The sequence below is a fragment of the Monodelphis domestica genome, chromosome 2 (assembly GCF_027887165.1).
Source record: "Monodelphis domestica isolate mMonDom1 chromosome 2, mMonDom1.pri, whole genome shotgun sequence".
Taxonomy (NCBI): Eukaryota; Metazoa; Chordata; class Mammalia; order Didelphimorphia; family Didelphidae; genus Monodelphis; species Monodelphis domestica.
Window position 1 is genome coordinate 26,854,174 of NC_077228.1, and position 21,232 is coordinate 26,875,405.

Here is a 21,232-nt window from a genome sequence, read left to right on the forward strand (position 1 = left end):
AATAAAATGCTCCCTGGACAGACATGGTAAACACATTTAATCAGGACAAACAGATGGAACAAAAACAGGAATTCTAAAAGGCTGAGGAGGAGGGAGTGAATTTCCAAGCATGAGGAGAGCTACCTTACTAGAAAACTGAATGGTATGACTTGTGCTTCAGGAAAATAAATGGTGGCTTTGTAGAAAAGAGGATCAAGTGGGGACAGCCAAAGAAAGACAACTTAGAGGCACCTGAAAGAGTACAGGTAAGAAGCCACAATGGGCTCAACTTGGGTGGTGAAAGGAGCAGAAAAAAGAATCAGGAGCTACTTGCTGGGGAGACTTGCCAAGGTCCAGCCAACCCCATCCTTACACTGCCTGCTACCAGAAAAGGCATTCTTCCAGTCACTGGGTTTATAATCCCTATTCATTCCATTCTCCATATCTTTTTTTTTTAAACCCTTACCTTCCGTCTTGGAGTCAATACTGTGTATTGGCTCCAAGGCAGAAGAGTGGTAAGGGCTAGGCAATGGGGGTCAAGTGACTTGCCCAGGGTCACACAGCTAGGAAGTGGCTGAGGCCAGACCATTCTCCATATCTTATTACTTGTCAAGTCCTATCAAGTCAAGGTATTCAGATACCTTGGCAACATTGCTCCCTCATACTACTTCCTCTTCATCAACTCTAGACTATATAGCAATACTCTTTTAACTAGTGTCCCAGCTTCCAAACTCTTTCCTATCTAACTCCAGGACATCTTTATCCCCCCATAGCCCTGCGGATAGTTACAAGGAACAGGGCATGGTGGTGGTAGAGACTTGTCTCTCATTCTGGAGCAACACTCTACCTCCTTTCCCCTGAGTAACTGAGCCATAATGCATAATAAAACTGAGCATCATGCTTCTTTCTTAACCCTATCCTTATAGCATTCAACATTACTGATGGTCTAGTCCTCCTGGCTACTATCTCCTCTCTGGGTTTTACAAATAGGGCTCTCTCCTGTTTTTCTTCTTCCCTATCTGAATACTCTGTATCTGTCCTCTTTGCTGAACTATAACTCCTAATTAGTGGGTCTACTCCAAAGCACAGTCTTGAATCCTCAAACCTTTCCTTTCTAGACTAACTTAGAAACTTTATCAACTTTCATAGGTTCAATTATCCTGAATTCTAGTCCCTCATCATACATGTCAATAGGCATCCTAACATTAGGTATTTCAAACAATGTTCTCTGGACATCTTAAACTCAACATGTTAAAAAATGTCTAAATGGCTACTCTTTCCCATCAGATCCACTTTCTAAATGAATGATTCCTTTAAAGCACAGAACTGATCCTATTATTCCCCCAATTCAAAGTCCAGAGGCTACCTATTAGCTCTAGGATGAAGCAGAAATTATTATATTTGACATTTAAAACCCTTCACTATCTGGTCCCTTATTATCTTTCCAATCATCTTAAATATTAACTTTCTTCATACACACTGTGATCTAGCCATATTGGCCTATTAAAAGTCCATACACCAAATAATCCTGAGGTCCAGGAGTGAAACCTCCCAGGAACCCTTTGTTTCCTCCAAAATTCAGCTCCAACGCCACCTACTGTAGAAAGGACTTCCTGCCAGACCCCCCTCCCCCCTCCATCCCCAGCTACTCTTGCCTCAAAATTTCATGTGCCTGTGCCTGCCAGAAATCTGTTTTCTGTAGTAGCTGAGATTTTAATAAGGGAGTAGTAACTCTGTGATTGGGGCAGCTGAGGGAATTCCAGGTGAGTGGAGACTAATATGTGGCAGGTCTTTCCTGACTTCCTGGTTGGAACTCAGTCTACTATACTTTCCAGTTTCTTTTGCTGAAACTCTGGGAAAATCTTCCTAAAATGTAAATCTACTTCCTATTCAAACACCTGACAACACAGGTGTCTGTAAAATTTCAGAATCATTACCAGAAGAACCAATTATCACAGAAGAGTGCTTTAAAGGCAGAAAACGAGAAGGTATTTCAGAAGGTCTTGTGAGTAAAACATTGAAAAACAACATAACTTCGCAGCCTTCAAGAAAGCAGGTGGAGAAATGAAAAAGGTGCCCATATGTAAGTTCTTGTGAGTCAGATAATGATAAGAATAACTCACATTTATGCTTTAAAAGGTTATGAAGCACTTCACCATTTCTCTCATTTTTAGACAAAAAAATTTGGAGTGAAGAAAAACAAAAATAGATGAGAATATGCACTTTATAGAAGCTAGTTTTTTGTTTCTTTTACATTTGTCTCTTATGAAATGAACAGCATGTGCTTGCATGCTCCCTTGGGCAAAAATAGCATGTTAGGGGGCAGCTGGGTGGCTCAGTGGATTGAAAGACAGGCCTAGAGACGGGAGGTCCTAGGTTCAAATCTGACCTCAGACACTTCCCAGCTGGGTGACCCTGGGCAAGTCACTTGGCCCCCATTGCCTAGCCCTTACCACTCTTCTGCCTTGGAGCCAATACACAGTATTGACTCCAAGACAGAAGGTAAGGGTTTAAAAAAAAATAGCATGTTAATTTGTATTACTTAGAACAATACATTAAAATTGCTTCTTGTCTGTAAACAAGCACAATGCCCTGGCACATAAAAGTTTAATAAATACTTCCTGACCAGCTTGATTGTATTCTGGATATGGCATTCTCTTGACTTTTCTCCTTTTCCTTCTGATCAATTTCAATCCCCCACCCCCAATCGACTTCAAGAGACATCAAACAGTAGGCTAGTTTCATGTGGATGACTCTCAGGGGAAAATCACTAATGAATCAGCCTGCCTGAAGCAGAGAACTGCCTTCCTGAGTCTGCTCCTAGTCTCTCAATATTGAGTACTAATCAGGCAAAAAGTCACCAAAGCCAAAGGCAGGCATGAAGCTAGCAAAGGCAACCTGTAGGCCCTTGCAAAAGTAAAAAAAAAAAATATATATATATATATATATCCTGCCTTGTCCAGCAAATGTCTTCAATCAAATGGGCAAGTTAGCAGGTGGCCCTGCTGAAGGGCGAACAGCAATTTAAGCTACATCCAGTGCAGGGCCTGTAGAGGGGGCCGGCTTGGATGCAGGAGCTGGAGCGGAAGGCCTGACCCATACTGTTTCGGGTGATCCTGGCTGAGTCAGTTCCCTTAGGTAGGAGTTGGCCTGTACCACTGAGGGACAGTTTTTCACACACGGGGATCTCAAGCCCTAAGAGTACAGGGCGAGTCTCCGAACTCCTCTCGGTTTGTGACCAGGTGGTTTAATGGCAACGCAAAGTGAACAGGACTCTAGAGGAACCCAGCGGTTCCAGAGAGCCCGGCAGGACAGCTCAGCTGTCAGTTTTGTCCAGCTCTGGGAGGCAACGTGGGTGAGGGGAAAGCAAGGCCGGCAAGGCAGATTAGTCCGTGGGAGCCTACGCACAGGGTTGGAGCTAAGCGCCTGGAAGGATGTACCAGACCGAGGGGGTGAGCTGGGGGCTCCGGCCTGGGAAACGGTCATGGCAAAACAGGCAGTCTTCACCGTGAACTTCTCTCGGACCAAGACGACGAGGCCCCGCTGCACTGCACTACGCGCTCCGCGGGAAGGGCAGGGAGAGACGAGGGCTCCGGTGTGGTCCCAGTGGGGGGGAGGGAAGGGGGTCGAGGGTTCCCCGCCGAGCTGGGAGGGAGGGCTAGTGTTGCACTATTCCGGCAGGCACAGGTGGCAAGAACTTAGTGTGGGGGAGGAAAGGGCTCTCCTTCCGGGACCTTGCGCGGCCTTCTCCTCGGGCTTTGCCCGCCCACCCCAAGGGGGACCCCATCCCGGGCACTCACGCAGCAGGAGACCTTCAGGAGATCCATCCGACAACTGCGGCGCAGGTCAGGATGCCCGAGTCCCTAGCCCGGCCTGCGGGGGGCACCCGAGGACGGAGGGGGGCGGGGGCACAGAGCCACCAGCACGCACCACCACCTGCGCGCGCCGCAACAGTGCCCCTCCTCTCTCCCCTCCCCATACCCAGAGCCCCGCCTCCTCGCGCGGGCCCGGTCTCCATTGGCTGAAGCCACCGTCTCCTCCCTGTAAAAACACGCCTGGCCATTGGTCAGAGCTCCCTCGAGCTCCGTCCCCTTCCGCCCATTGGTGCACAGGAATCCCTTGTGACTGAGGAGAAGGCAGGGGCTGAAGAAGCAGTGTTCTGTTCTCCCCTGGGGCCCAGGCTCCTAGGAGATGGCGGCTAGTGGATGACTGACTTCGTGGCCCGGTAGCAGAGGCCGTGCTATCAAGACAGTATCCACTCCCTAGCCTGGAGAAGGACAGCCCAGGCCGACATCTGCCCTTAGGGCTAGCCGAGCCTAGAGACTCACTCATCCCGTTCTGAGGGCTGGGGCCCTTATCCTTATAGTACAGACGAGGAAACTGAGCCAGGTAGTTCCATCCCTTACCCCACTCACCCACCCCCGCGCTAATATGCACACACGGGCTTTGGACTCAGGTTGTCCTGAGACTGAGTCCTCTCTCTCCACTGCCCCAGCCCCTGCCCAAATCCCATGAATTTTTCTAAAAAGGCATCCACCCTGTGCGGTGATGAAAGGTTTGCAAACAGCAGCAATAACTACATTGCTTTTAAATGGGACTATTTACCTCCTTATATGTCATCAAGATATCTAAAAGTGGGAATCCTTTTTTTTTTTAAAGCCCTTACTTTCTGTCTTAAGAATCAATACTGTATATTGGTTCCAAGGCAGAAGAGCGGTAAGGGTTAGGCAACGGAGGATAAGTGATTTGCCCAGGGTCACACAGCGAGGAAGTGAATGGGGTCACATCTGAACCCAGAACTCTGACTCCTGGGCTCTACCCACAGTGCTACTTAGACCCTCTCATCCCATACTCTTTAACAGTATTCTGTAGTTTGTCTTTTTTTTTAAAAACACTTAAATATTTGAAATAACAATTAGAATATTCTGAAAATTGTTTCTACAGGATTTGCTTTTGAAAACAAATACAAGGATTTTAGAGAATAAGTTAAAATAAATGCAATCACTTCCCTCATTCTTTAATGATTGCTTTTTCAGCAATTAATTTTATAAATAACCAACCTTAGAGACACTGTACCTGCCTAAAACAGTGCCCCTCCTAAAACATTAAGTTCCCCAATATAAAAACATAGCCTCCTCTCTAATTGCCTTAAACTGTATTATTTCAGAGGTTATTTTAATGCTAATAAACATGACATCTTTCTCCTTGTTCCACGTATGTATACAAAATTGTAGGAACTGTTCATCAGTATTTCCCAAATGAATATAACCACCAACCCAAGTGGAGACAATTATACTAACAAAATCTGTAAAGCCTTGAAAAGGGCAGGATCAGGAAAAATTTAGAACAGAAAAAAACTTAATTTTAAAACTGAAAAAGTGGTCAACTTGAGAATTCCTTGAAAATCACTCAGTGAGGTCCATTTGGAAAGTGATTGCACTATACAGCATGGCCCAGCCCCACACAGAAACTGCTTAACAAATACTTGCTGATCTATAGATCATTAGTAGTACCTATCATTAGGTGTTCGAAGCTTCAACCCTCAAAGATAATTCTGTTTATTCTGTTAATAATGTCCATGTAAGCATGGAAACGGAGAGTGCCTGAGGTTTCCCTCAGTGGAATGGAAGCTCCCTGGGGACAAAAGTAAATTTACTCTGACATTTCATATAGTTGGCTTTCAAGTGCTTGCTGATTTACTATGGAGTTATTTTATTCTGCACTTCAAAGCACCTTGTACTGGTGGAGCATCCACAGCCCAAGCTTTGGAGAAGCTCTGGAAGTCCAACTGGTCAGAGAGGTCCCACTTAGCTAGGCAGTAGCAATTGTGGTCCAAGTCTCCCAAACCCCATTTTCCACTTCTTTCTCTGGAACCTTATATCAAGCTAACATTTCCTGGACTTTTGGAAAGGCCTAGTGGAATGGTCTCACTTTCCACTCTGCCTTCATAGACCAAAAACTTGAACTGCCAGGCCATAACATAGCTCCTTGCTTGTCGGGCACATTAGTAAGTATTAATAAATGTGGTGGCATGCCCACATGGATGTATCACATACACATAGAATTAGAAAGGTAGTAAGGAACAGTATATGAAATAGTCTTAAAGATACTGAGTAGTGTCTTCAATCCCATGTAATTCATGTTATTTTCCAGTTATCTACTGTATTCGGGCAGTTGCAAGAGAAACCAGACCTAAGACTTTCAAAAGAGACAACAGAGGAATCTTTACCCTAAACCCATCAGTTAATATTCCTAGTACCCAATATTGGCCATCTATACCAGCATTCACACAGTTAACTTATATTAGCAACTTTCATTACTTTGTCTTCACCTCCCACAGCCAAGTTCTGTCTATTCTTGCAAAGTTTTCTCACATTTGTCCAATCTTTTCCATCCTTATAGCTAATACCTTAGCATAGGTTCCTGTGCCCCACCGGCCTAGACAATTAAAATAGTCTCCATGATTACCTGGTGCCTATGAAGATTACTCAAACTCCCCCTCCCAGCTGGGATGCAAACCTGTCCATAACCTGGCACCACAAACACTCCTCTATCTCAGGCTGCAAGTCAAACTGGACTCCTCACCAGATCTCATATAGGCACCTCTGTCCTTCTATCTGCTTGCCTTTGTTCACACCCGTAATTAATCTGTAATTCTACCCATCTTTGGGAGACCTACCTCAAAAGACAACCACCTCCAGGCCAGATTCCAAGTCCTTAAAACCACCTTTTCCTCCATTTAGGACTTTGTTTACTACTTCTCCTCTGACATTAAATCCCATTTCATTTGGTTCATACTGATCTGACTATCTTCTGTAACTCCACTAAGGGCAAGGATCTTGTCACTGAAGCTGACATCCTTTCAGACCCCAGAACCTCTCTCTCTACCCTTGGGGGCATAATGGGGGCAGTTATATACGCAGTTATGAAGCTTTTTATACAGAATTATTTCCAAATCAAAGCGGTTTTCTGATAGGGATGGCTTGGTAGTAACAAAAGAAAAACAGGATATAAGATAGACTAATGTTAAATAAACTTTTTTTCTGCCTAGTAACTGGGGCCAAATAACCAGAGCACAAACACTTTGAAGAGAAACTTCAAGTGCTATACCTGACCAATCTTCAATGCTGCCCTGAAATTTTGGTCAACAAAGTTAAGTCAACCAATAAGCTTCTTGAGAAAAGATCAGCTTTGTTCTGGAAGGAAGGCCATGTATAAACATTGGTGAAATCTTGGCATGTGCATTTTAGTCTCAATTTACAAACAGAGTGGCACTCTCAAAAGTTCTTGTGAAAAGTCTACTACTACCATCTGAAAACTACCTTCACAGAATTTAGACTCCAGGGCCTATATTCAAATCCTAGCTTTGCTATTTACTACCTGTTTGACTGTTGGCTAATCCTTCCCAACTCCAGGCTTCAGTTTCCTTATTTGTAAAAAAAAAAAAAGTGCCATACACCGTGCTGAGAGATGGAGATCCAAAGAGTCTAGAGGCTCACAGTCCTATGGGGAAATAGTCCCCCTGGTTTTTAGGGCACTGAAGCCAAGCAAATGGCCAGATCTCTTCTTTCATGTCACTTCTACTGATAAAATCCTATCTGTTTCTGAAGTTTCACTATTTGACTGGACCAAGGACTATGAGAGAGAATTTTCCTTTCTGGGTCTCATTAGCTGTGGCTGCAGTCCCTGCAGAAGCCTGAGCAGGAAAGCACCTCAGTGGGGCTGCTTCCCAGGAGGATGGCTGCCAATACTGGGATGGAAATAGGACCAGAAGTCTGACAAGGCACTGCTATGACTAAGATTATTGGGCTCAAGGAGCTGAAAGGGGAGCAGGTGATGGTGGTGCTTTGGCTCAGTGTACCCTTCCTGCCTCTCTCATACCATGTCTGCTGCTTCAGTAAGGATGCCATGGTAGGTGGAATTACCCTCAGTCCTCCAACTTTATGACCAGCCCACTGTTTCTTAAATCATACAGACCCTCAAGGACTTTTTGAGGGATCATTTCTCAGCATACAAATGACAAACTTGCCACTCTCCATCATATTTGAACTGTGTAAGAACCAAAACCTGTTGATATATGTTTTCTAAAAAATCAGCTAGACTTCCAGGCTAAAATGGTCACAGGGTAGATGCAAGGGACTTCCTCTCCATACCACTTACCGATATAAAACATCTCAAAAGGAAAAAAAAAACACCAAAATCAGACGACTGAAGGGGCTTATCCATAGGGCACAGCCTTGCAGGTAGGCAGGGTTTGGGCATTTCCCCATAATAAGGGGGTAAAATTATTCCTACCAAAGGGTGAGCTGATCACCCCTCCCCCATTCCACCTATGGCACCAGAGTCAGAGTGAGCATGGCATGGGGGATGGGAGGTGGGGCTAGCTGAGATCACCACAGACTTACCCCAGAGAGCAGCCAGACCTGGGACCCCAGAAGGTTGAGGAATGGGGAGATAGGGCAGAGAGGGGCTGCAAACAGCAGAGACAGTGGATACTGAAAAATAGCAAAAATACACAGAGAGCCTGCCCTCCTTACTCAGACTTCTGATTGGGAAAGGAAGAAAGAACTAGCACAGAAATGGCCACCAACATCCAGGAATTACAATCTGCAACTACCAAAAAAAAAAAAAAAGAAAAGAAAAAGAAAAAGAAAAGAACCTTGACCCATGATAATTTCTGCAGAGAAAAATTCCAGACTACAAAGAAGACAGCAGAGGATGACAAGCAAACACATACAAACCTTCCAAAAAAAAAATGGAAAGTGGTCACAAGCTCTTGAGGAGCTTAGATTTGAGATGATGAACCAAGTGAGAAAGATAGAAGAAACTTGGCAAGAAAAGTGGGAAATAGTTCAGAAAGAAAATAATAGTTTAAAAGACAGTTTCCCATTTGGAAAAAGAAGCTCAGAAATCAAAATGAAACAATAAACAAACTGAAGACCAGAATTGACCTGCAAGAAGCCACGAAAAGTAGGATAGACCAAACTGAAAAGGAAAATCAAAAGGATATAGCTGAAAACCAGTCTTTAAAAACTAGAACTGGGCAAGTAGAAGCTAATGATCTCACAAGACAGCAAGAATAAAGCAAAGTCAAAACAATGACAAATTAGAAGGAAACATGAAATATCTCACTGAGAAGATGGTTGGTTGACTTGGAAAATGGGTCCAGGAGAGACAATTTGAGGATCATAGGCCTACCTGAAAACCTAGAAATAAAAAGAAACCTTGACATCATACTAGAAGAAATTATCTAAGAAAACTTGGAAGTTCTCTATTTCCTTAAAAGTTTATTTTGTTCCTCTGTAGGACTATACTCAGTTTTGCTGAGTACTTTATCTTAATTAAAAGAGTATATCTTTTGCCCTTTGGAAGTATCATATTCCAAGCTCTTTTTCCTAAAATGTGGTTAACTGCCAAATCTTGTGTGATCCTGACTATGGTTGGTCCTTCAGTACTGGACCTTTCTTTCTGGCTACAGGGGGTATTTTTCTTTTTCTTTGACCGGGTAGCTCTGGATTTTAAATGTGCCCAATTTATCCATTAATATCTACTTGTATATTATTTACTTGTCTTCCCCAGTAGACTGTGAGTTCCTTGAGCGCAAAAGCTGTTCTTTTCCTTTTCATGTAGACTGCACCATGCCTGGCACACAGTTGGGGTGTATATACTTACTAAATAAGTATGTTGTTCCTGGTAGTCTTCATTTGAAGGAATTGTTTTAAGAAGTGACCAATGGACTCTATTTTCACTTTGCCATCTAGCTTTAAAAGGCTTGGGCAGTTTTCTTTTGTGATATGTAGGCTCTCTTTCTGGTAATGGCTTTCAGATTCTTAATTTTCTCTCTTCTTTATCTGTTTTCCAAAGAATTTGCTAGTAATAAGAAATATTTCACATTTTTTTTCAGGCTTTCATATTTCTAAAAAGTATTTCTGAACTCATTCATTTCTATTTTAATTTTCAGAGTATGTAGCTTGAGTGAGGTTTTGTACCTTTTGTGCTAGCAGCTAATTAATTCTCTTTCTAAGTCTTCCTTTCTTCAATAACTCTCATTTCTTTTCTAATTCTTTCCTCTAAGAGTAATTTCATTTCATTTATAATTTTAAAACTATTTTTAAACTCTAGTTTAATTTCTTCCAGGAATTCTAGTTGAACTTGGACCTTCACTATGTTTTTCCTTAAAGGTTGTCCCTTTAGATGCTTTGATATCATTCTCTTCTTTGGGGTTTGGGTCTTGAGTGTCCCCATCACTATAAAAATATTTTATAGAGATTCTTATTCTTGTTTCTTCTAACTTTACTTCCTGACATGAGACTTTTTGCATTAAAACCAGGATTTGCACACTGTTAGAGGGAATATCTGGACTGTATTTTGCCCTATTTTGGGGTCATGCTTCTTCTTTGTCTGGATACTATATTATATTCTTTAAAGATTTCAGGAAAGTCAGGCTAGGGACCTGTAAGTTTTTAGATTGCCCAAAGCAGTCTGATGTTGAGTAAAATCTGAATGCTTCCTTTTTTAGTCAGAACTTTGTAAGCTTCTGATCTGGGTTTGGCTCTGAGCAACACAACTATGCAAATGCCCCTGGTTAGAACTCCATTGAGAGAGACAGAGCTAAGATGGCCTCAGAGTAGCAGGATTTTTCAGGCTTTCCTTATAACCAAATCACTATAAAGCATCTCAAAAGGACAAAAATCAAAATCAGAGAAGTAAAGGGGCCCTCCCACAGTGAGCAGCCTTAAAGGTAGGAAGTGTTTGGGAATTTCAACTCTATAAGGGGGCAAAAATACACTTATCAAAGAGCTGATCACTCCTCCCCCATACCACCTACCACACCAGAGTCAGAGCCAGGGTCAGGCAATCTCTAAATTCTCAGGGCTGACTGAGGGTACCACAGATTTACCTCTGAGGGCAGTGGGAGACTTGGGACCTGAGGCTGAAGAACACAGAGCTTGGGCAGAAGTGAGGCTGGCCACAGAGGAAGCAGCTGGGACTAGAAAAATAACCTGAGGGCAAACTGCTTTAAAATGAGTAACACAAAGAACTGCCTGGAAGATACTATCAATGCAAAGGGCTGCGAGAAAGCTAAGAAAGCTATGTCCACCAACATGCAGGAACCTTAATCCACAAGTAGGAAAAGAAATAAGCAGCAACAGAACAAGCTTTTGACCCTGGATAAAAAGAGAAAAATGCAGAAGCCACAGCAGAGAGTGACAACCAAATACATCCAAACTTAAAAAAAAAAAATTTAAACTGGTCACAAGCTCTCAAGGAATTCAAAATGGAGATCAAGAACCAAGTAAGAAAGATAGCAAAAAATGGGAAGGAAAATGAGAAAAAGAAATGAAAGTAATTCAAAATGAAAATAACAGCTTAAAAGACAAAATCTCCCACATGGAAAAAGAAGCACAGAAATCAAATGAAATAATTAGCAAATTTGAGACTAGAATTGATCTGTTGGAAGTCATGAAAAGCAAGACAGACCAAACCAAAAGGGAAAATCAAAACAACATAGCTGAAAATCATTATTTAAAGACTAGAATTGGATAAGTAGATGTTAAGGATCTCGTGAGATAGCAAGAATTAATAAAGAAAAATCAAAAGAATGACAAAAATTGAAAGAAACATGGAATATCTCATTGAAAAGACAATTGACCTAGAAAACAGATCGAGGAGAGACAATTGGAGAATTATTGGTCTACCTAAAAGCCTGGAAAAAATAGAAGTCTTAACATCATATTACAAGAAAATTGCCCTGATATTCTTGAATAAAGAGGGCAAAATAGGCATTGAAAGAGTCCATAAATCACCCTCTATATAAAATCCTCAAAAGACAACCTCCAGAAATGTAATAATCAAATTGAAGAGCTTCCAGGCCAAGGAGAAAATATTGCAAGCAGACAGAAAGAGACAAATCAGATATCAAGGAGCCCCAGTCAGGATTACACAGGATCTGGCATCCTCCACACTAAAGGACCACAAGGCTTAGAATATAATGTTCAGGAAGGCAAGAGAATTGGGTCTACAACCAAGAATCACCTACCCATCAAAACTGACTATATACTTCCAGGGAAAAGTATGGACATTTAACAAAATAGGAGATTTCCAAGTATTTGTAAAGAAAATGCCAGAATTAAATGGAAAATTTGATGTCCAAATACAAAACTCAAGAGAGACATGAAAAGGTAAACAAGAGCGGAAAAAATTTTTTTCTTTTATTTTAAAAAGTCAGCTAACATCCTATCTCTCCGTACCATCTTTTACCCTTCTAATATAATCTTCAATAAACCTTTGTTTATTGTTATTATCAGGCTATGTACAGGCCTAAGAAAGAATAGAGTGGTAGAAAAACAGAAGAGTAAATGAAATGAAGCCAAAGAACAGAGGGATGGACAGGAGTTGAGGATCAGAGGAATGCTGAAGCTTTTATTTAAGGAAGTGGAATGCCCAAGAGGAATGCTAAGATCCAAAAGTGTGACCATTCCACTGGATGGATAAGGGAGTTTGGAAGAAGTCATAGGACTTGAAAAAGAAAAACTGGGTCTCCTAAGACATAAGCAAGAGCTGGGAAGAAGAGGAAAAGTCAAATACTGAACTAGCAAAGGGATTGCCTTGGGGCTGGCAGAGAAAGTCACCATCACCCTCTGTATATGGAGAGGGGAGGGAACAAGCATTTATTAAATGCCTACTGTTTGCCAGGCACTGTGCTAAGTTCTCTATAAATATTATTTCATTTGATCTTCACAATAATTCCTAGGAGGTAGATACTATTATTCCCATTTTACAGTTGAGGAAACTAAGGAAGACAAGTTAAGTAACTTGTTCAGGGTCACAAAAGTAATAAGCGTCTGAAACTGCATTTGAATGCAAGTTTTCCTGACTCTAGGCCTAGCACTCTATCCACTGCACAGATACTCCTAGTTGTTAAGTGATGGTGGCAAAGGGAAAGTCTAGAAGTGACAAAAGGATACAAAGAAGATTTGCCTCTGGGCCTATGTTAGGTGGTATAAAAAAAGGTATAGGCAATGCTGGAGAGGATGGCCAGGGATGCAGGTCTCAGTGAAATCAGAAAGGAGTCGGAATGAAAGGAAATTTATTCATATATTTCTTTTCACCAATATTTCATAAATTCTAGTCCAATCAATGCTAACAAGGAGATTACAATAACAGACTACAAGCTTTTAAGGGAGTCATTTTAGACAAATATCCATGCAAAGATCAATGCATGGTAAGCATACAATATGGTTATTGATACCAAATGGTTGATATAGACCCATGTGGGTGAAGGTGTGGCATGTGTACCCCAGCATGCTGGAGGGAGCTGTTCCCCTCCCCCTCTTTACCTCACCTAAGGGCATTTTCCACATGCTCTACCCCTCTGTCCAGCACTCAATGCAACTGACCCTTGTCTGGAGTAATGCGAGTGGCTCACAGGTGACTTGAGAGTGCAGTTTGGGCATAAGATCTCTAAAAGGTTTACCAAAGCAGGTATAGATGGTAAGTGATATGAGTTGAGAATGAAAAAAACAACAACATTCTATAGTACAGTAGATCAGAGGCCAGAGACCCTGAGAAAGGGGGCCTTAAGTGCCTAGAACAGTGGTTCTCAACCTCTCAATTTGTAGCAATGAGAATACATAATGCATATCAGGTATTTACATTCCGAATCATAACTGCAGCAAAATTACAGTTTTGAAGTAGCCACCAAAATAATTTTTTGGTTTGGGGTCACTGCAACATGAGGAACTGCATTGCAGGGTCACGGCATTAGAAAGGTTGAGAACCGCTGGCCTAGAAGGATGGGTACTGGTCAGATCAAAGGGAGACCCTAACATAGAACATAATCCACAGGAAAGCAGAGATACTGAGGAGAGAAGGAAGTGGCTGGCACAAAGGGGCCTAAGAACAGAGAAGTTCAACTGAAAGGCTTAAGTCAAAGAGTGGAAGGCCTTAAATGCCTGGCTAAGCAACCATGGCTAGTTTTCACCTAGCACATAATCTCTTAAAATTTGGATTTAAGGAGCTCTTCCTTTTTACTAACCAACTACAAACAAAATGAAATGTGATAACTTACCTCAAAAATACCAAAATGAATAATGAACACTGAGGTTGCTTTTGAGAAATCATTCTTACCACATGCCCAAAGTAGTAAGAGAAAGGTTTTTACAAATCCTCTATTCCATAACTCAATAGTCCAAAGTAAGATTCACCAGCACACATAGCCAAGGTGGGATTCCTCTTCATCACCTACCAACCTTAGACTAGCTTCATGATGGTCATGAAGCATCAGGCCCCATTATGTGGATCGGTTAGTACAAGCATCCCAAGGGCCTCAAATGCACATATTTGCTTAGGAACAATGAGAAAGGTGTACTGTTCTTCCAAAATTTCATTGACCACACATTTTCCATTATAAACTCACAGATAATTGGTAGCCAAGAGGTTTCTATTTCCAGAGGAAACACCACTGTACCTTCATCAGATGGTGATATACTAGAAGAAGCCAAGAACAGGAGGCAGGACAATCAAGTTTCTCCCCCTCATTGACTCCCTTATGCATTAGATGTCCTGGGTTTATGGAGTTACTAAGGAAGCTTACCTGGAGCTGAAGGGTGTGCCGGAGGATTGTCTCCTCTAAGGCCTGAATCCACTTCTCTCTCTCATCAGCATCACGAGCTGTTAAAGAAGGTACACATTATTAGTGCCTTAAGCATCGACAGTGTTTTTCAAATATTACAAAATCACATCTGATATCATAATGTTACATGACTTTCCAAATAGAACGGAAGTTCACTCTGACAGGCTCTTTCACTCACAAGTGTTGTAATACCGGGGAGTGGGAAAACCCTTGGCCCAGGTGCCTGGGTGGAGTCTCTTAGCTCTGCCATCTTGGTTAAACTCATTTCCCCTTCATCAGACTTCAGTTTCCTCATTTGTAGAATGAGAATCACTGACTAAAGATCCTCTAAGGTGACAATTATATTTCTGTGATTCAGTGACACAAACACTGACTCACTTATTAATTGTGTGCTAACACTGTGTCAAGCCTGGAAGAAACAGGGCTCTTGCCAAGGAGTTCAGAGCCTAACAGAACAAGAAGACCACCACAGAAAACAAGGCTTTCCAGCATTTCATGATAAGGGCATTAAAAGCTGTCAGCCAAGGGTATAAAGGCCATTAACAAACCAAGAGGCTTCATTATAAATGGATTGTGTCCACAAACAAATGTCCAACCCCATCTGGCCAATATTTTCTACTGCTTCCCCACCATATCTTTGGTTATAACAGTGGGAGCAAGGTAAACTCTCTTTTACTTCCTAAGCCCTCTGATCTGTGGGAGATAGTCAACTCCTTCAGGGTACAGCTCTTTCCTAAGCATCTCTGTTATCTCCAACATGGCAAAAGCTGTCTTGCACTCAAGGGATGTTTGTTGAACTAACAACCTAAGAATGAAACAGATGACAGGGAAAAGAGAGAATAGGAAATTAAGGAGAGAGGAAACGTTAGCAATTTCCAAATGCTTTAAGGTTTGTAAAGCACTTTACATTAATCTCACTGTTTCCTCTCCCAAATCCTGAGGGAGGTTATGCTATTTATTATCCCCATTTTCTGACTGGGGGAAGTGCTAGAGGCAGGATTTGAACTGAAGTCTGCCTATCTGCTGCACCAACTTTAAATTCACTGTCATACTTTGCTACTAGTAGCAATGCAACAAAGCCAGGACACTCCTGAAGGACTTATGAGAAAGAATACTATCCACATTGAGAGAAAGAACTATGTCAGTAGAAATGCAAAAGCAAAACATATGACATCAGTTATCACACACACACACACACACACACACGTATATATGATTTGGGGTCAAGGCTTTTAAAAAACCACTCTATAGCAAAAATGAATAAAATGGAATATCAAGTGATAACATTTGTACAACCCAGTAGAATTGCATGTCAGCTCTGGGAGCTGGGAAGGAAGAGGGGAGGGAAAGAAAATGAATCATGGAAACATGGAAAAATAATCTTAAAAAAAAGTTTAAAAATAAATTTAAAAATAATAAATTTACTGTCATACTGCCACTGACAAGCTAAGGAAGTGATTCTGGGTGGCACTGGAAATGGCCCCAAAGGAATCATCTCTGCCAATTCTGACATCCACACTGTACAGATTCTTACAGAGTGAAACTCAGTATGGCACTCCTCAGTATTTGCCCTACACTCTATGATCAGCCCATGGTCCTGCTTTTTCCATTTGCATCTCATTTTTCTTCCTGCCTTTCCCTGTTATAAGTTGTTGGGGTTGTTTGTTTGCTTTTTTTTTTCCATTTCTGTCAAAGCAAAATTTATCAAAGGCTAAGAAAAACTTTGAGTAAAGGTAGAAAGCACTGGTCTTAAAATCAGACCATTGAATTTGAAACCCAAATACATTTTTTATACTCTGGGAAAGTAGACCTTTCTTCCCACCTTGGGGAGTACATCTGTAAAATGAAGGGGCTAGACTCCATGACTCTCAAAGTCCAGTCCTAAGAGTCTATGAAATAGAGCAAGGTTTACTGCACCTGGCCCCAGGCTTCAGGGAAGACATATACAGTTGCTTGCTGGCTTCCCTAACTCTCCCTACTGTGATCATTTCCCTGGAGATTTTTCACTCTAAACCAAGTCTAGTAGAAGGAAAATTACAGAAGATTCAGTAATAACAACTAGCATTCAAATGGCACTTCAAGTATTGGAAAACACCTTATATTAAATGTGATTTAAGTTTTAAAATTCAATTCAATTTTTAAAAAAGAAGTTAACACCAGGAGTCAAGAAGTCCGAGTTTTAGTCCTATTCCTTATTATATCTTTCTCTCTATCTCCATCCATCCATCCATCCATCCATCATCTATCACTCTATCCCTATGTTTATCTACCTTTCTCTCCATCCGTCCATCTATCTATCCATCTACCTACTTCTCTCTATCCATCTATCCAATTATCTATCTACTTTTCTATTTAATCATCAATCTCTCCATCTATCCATATCATCATCATCACCACTGACCTTGGCAAAATCCCTCCACCTCTAGACCTCAGCTAACTGATATATAAAATTAGGACATTAGAATAGAAATAATCTCTAATATAAACTTTTAAAAATTAATATTCAACACTCCAAGTATTATATTCAATAATACTTATTAATATTTAACTTGAAGCAAAGGGAAAGTAAAAGTCTAGAGAAACTGAGAGAGCTCACCAGCCTTCCATATAGAAAAAGAGAGAGAGAGAGAGAGCTCACCAGCTTTCCCCGTGGAAAGAGAGCGAGAGGGAGGAGCCACACCCTCTATACACAAACAATGTAATGACACCTATATGAAAGGGAAAAGGGAATTTTGGGAAACTACTCCTGGGTACAATATTCTAACAACACACTGAGATCTCATTCCAACTAAAAAAGATCAGAAAATTAGAATAGAATCACTTAGTCTATGATTTTACAGTTCTGAAAATGGATTTCACTGCTCTAGTCACTAAACACACAATTCCCAAGGAACATTCATTCATTTGAAATTGGTGAAAAAATAATTATTAAGAGGCATTTATTAAGCACTTACTATGTGCCACACACTGTGCCACTGTGCCAAAAAACCCTGGCATGTACAAGTAAAAGTCAACATGGTTTCTACCCAAAGCTCATATTCAATGACAACATGAGAATGACTTGGGTACACATAAGATAGATACAAAGTAGATGGAAATAATTTCAGAGCAGAAACCACTGGCAGCTGGGGAGCCCAGGAGAGTTGTCAGTCAGTGAAAAAGCATTTATTAAGTGCCTACTGTATGCTAGGCAGTGGGGATACAAGAACAAAGAATGAAGCAAACCCTACCCAAGAAGAGCTTTCATTCTCTTGAGGGACATAACTACATATGTAAATATATGTAAAGCATAAATGCTCAATATTTACTAGTTTAATATAGTTTGGGAGGGGAGGGCACTAGTAGCCGCTGGGACAATCAGGAAAGGCCACCTCCTTCAGAATCTCACATTTGAGTAGCATCTTGAAGGGAGAGAGTAGGAGGCAAATGTGAGGTGGGACAGCATTCCAGGCATGGGGTATATAGCCAAGGCAAAAGCCTCAAGATGGGAGATGCAGCATCCTGTATGGGGAACCTCCAGAGAGAAGGCCTGTTTGCTGTTCCAGAATGTAAGAAAGGAAGTAATGGCCAATGAAGCTGGGGTCAGGTGATGTAGTACTTTAAAAGGTAAATAGGGAGATTCTATTTTATCCTAGTGACAAAGGAAGCCACTGGAATAGACTGAGGAGAACAATCATAGAGACAGCTAGGCACTTGGGAAAAATTTGTTTGACAGCAGTGTAGAGGAGGGATTGAGGGCCAGGGCTAGGGCAAGAGGTGATCCAAAGAGGTAGAAACTAGCTAGCTCTGGCAGGAGGAGGGAGAATGAGTAGCTGAGGATAATGCCAAGGTGACCAATCAGGAGGCTGGAAGGACTGATGATGGCTTTTGGCAGAAATAAGGAAGCAGAGGGGATCATCAGAGAGGAGATAATGAGAGCTGGGTTTTGGATGTGTTAAGTTTCCAATGTCTCTGAGGCATCTAGATGTCCAATAGCCAATTGCTGATGCAGGACTGAAGTTCTGAAAAGAGGCTGGGGCTGGATATACAGATCTGACAATTGTTGGCAGAGAAATGATAGCTTGGCCCCTGAGATCTGATGAGGTTACTGGGGAAGAGAACTCTGAGGGACAATCACAGTCAATGGAGCCTAATACTAAGCAAGACTGGATGGTCAGACAGGGAGGGGAAAAAAACTGGAAGTCAGGAGCATCATGAAAACCCAGAGAAAAGAGAGAACAACCAGGAGGAGAGGTCAAGCCATAAAGGTCTAGAAAGAAAAGGCCATTCAATTTGACAATTAAGAGAACATTGGTTGGGAAACAATCTTCATAACAAAAACCTCTGACAACAGTCTAATTACTCAAATCTATAAAGAGCTAAACCAGTTGTACAAAAAATCAAGCCATTCTCCAACTGAAAAATGGGCAAGGGACATGAATAGGCAATTTTCAGTTAAAGAAATCAAGACTATTAATAAGCACATGAAGAAATGTTCTAGATCTCTTATAATCAGAGAGATGCAAATCAAGACAACTCTGAGGTATCACCTCACACCAAGCAGATTGTTCAACATGACAGCAAAGGAAAATAATGAATGCTGGAGGGGCTGTGGCAAAGTTGGGACATTAATGCATTGCTGGTGGAGTTGTGAATTGATCCAACCATTCTGGAGGGCAATTTGGAGCTATGCCCAAAGTAAAAGACTGTGCCCTTTGATCCAGCTATAGCACTGCTGGGTTTGTGCCCCAAAGAGATAATAAGGAAAAAGACTTGTACAAGAATATTCATAGCTGCGCTCGTTGTGATGGCCAAAAATTGGAAAACGAGGGGATGCCCTTCAATTGGGGAATGGCTGAACAAATTGTGGTATATGTTGGTGATGGAATACTATTGTGCTCAAAGGAATAATGAACTGGAGGAATTCCATGGAGACTGGAACAACCTCCAGGAAGTGATGCAGAGCGAGAGGAGCAGAACCAGGAGAACATTGTGCACAGAGACTGACACACTGTGGTACAAGAGAACGTAATGGACTTCTCCAGTAATGGCTTTACAATGTCCCTGAACAACCTGCAGAGATCTATGAGAAAAAAAAAAAACTATCCTCAAGCAGAGGACAAACTGAGGGAGTAAAAACACCAAGGAAAAGCAACTGCTTGACTACAGAGGTTGAGGGGACATGATCGAGGAGAGACTCTAAATGAACACTCTAATGCAAATACCAACAACAAGGAAATGGGTTCAGAGCAAGGACACATGTGATACCCAGACGAATCCCGCGTCGGCTAGGGAAAGAGTGGGTGGGGTTTGGGGGGGAGGAAAAGAAAATGATCTGTTTCCAATGAACAATGTATGAAAATGACCAAATGAAATAATGTAAAAAAAAAAAGAGAACATTGGTTTGATTGATGTTCCCTTCCCCCACCCTCACCCCTTATTGTATGTCAGGCATTTTGCTAAACATTTTACATCTTTTTGATCCTCACAATAACCCTGCAAAGCAGGTGCTATTATTATATCAGCCCAGTTTTACAGCTGAGGAAACCTAGGCAAATAGAGGGTTAGTAACTTTTCTAAGTTCACACAGTAAGTGACTATCTGAGGCTGGATTTGAACTCAAGTCTTCCTGATGCCTGTTGCTCTAACCACTTGTGGTACTACCTCACTGCCTCTAGAAATGGCTGAGGGAAGGGAGAAGGTAGGTAGAGGGATGTAGGAAGAAATTTAGACCAAAATATATTAATTAAAAATACTTTTAGAAAAAACATCATTGATAACTTTGGAAAGTATTTTCACTTGCATAATAAGGTTAGAAGCTGGATTACCAAAGTTTAAGAGAGAAAGGAAGAAATGGAGAGAGTGTAGGACACTTTCCAACAACTTTGGCCAAGAAAGGGAGGAAAAGAGGAAGATAATTTAAGGGGACAGTAGTGTCTAGTGAAGGTTTTTTAAAGATGAAGGTGACCTGGAATTCCTGCAGAAGATGCAACATGAGCTGAGACCTGAGAGAAGCCAAGTAAGCAGGAGGTGAGAAGGGAGAGCGTTCCAAGCATGGGGATCATCAAGTACAAAGGCACCAAGTCTAGCGATGAAGTGTCTCAGAGGGAAGGCAAGACAGAGAGAACGGGGACTAGGAACAACTTCTTGTAGAAAGTGAGAGCTTCAGTGAAACTTGAAAGAAGTCACGAGGTAGAAATGAGGAAGGAGAGAATTCCAGTTATGGGAAACAGCCACTGAATCTGCCCAGAGTCAAGAGGCAGATTGTCATATAGGAGGAACAGTGAAGAAGCCAGTGTCCCTGGATCACAAAGTAGGTGGACAAGGGCATAAAAGGTGAAACGACTGCAAAGGTAAGACTGTGTTAGGTTGTGATGGGCTTTAAAAGCCAAACAGAGAATTTTATACTTGAGAAGGCCCCACTGGACCATTTTTTGAAACTGATACTAAAATATCAATGGTAAGGCAGAAAAGGGATAAAGGCTGGGCAATGGGATTTAAGTGACTTGCCCAGGGTCACACAGCTTTGAAGTGTCTGAGGCCAGATGTGAACTTAGGACTTACTGTCTCTAGACCTGGTTCTCCATTCTACTGAGCCACTGCCCAACTTCCCTTGCTGCTGGTGGGAGACAAGAGACA

At 41.8% G+C, this 21,232-nt stretch overlaps 1 protein-coding gene across 21 annotated transcripts in view; it reads right to left on the reverse strand.

The window, feature by feature from the left end:
* OSBPL9 (oxysterol binding protein like 9) overlaps positions 1–21,232 on the reverse strand; it is a 148,812-nt gene that overhangs the window by 55,559 nt on the left and 72,021 nt on the right. For 15 of the 21 annotated variants that reach the window (XM_001362475.4, XM_003340073.4, XM_003340074.4 and 12 more), the window contains one exon: positions 14,576–14,652. In XM_001362475.4, coding sequence (XP_001362512.1) covers positions 14,576–14,652 — 77 coding nt within the window. Of the gene's footprint in view, positions 1–3,779; positions 3,974–14,575; positions 14,653–21,232 lie in introns of those variants that run through there. The other 6 variants (XM_056815150.1, XM_007480184.3, XM_056815151.1 and 3 more) reach the window with 4 other exon arrangements.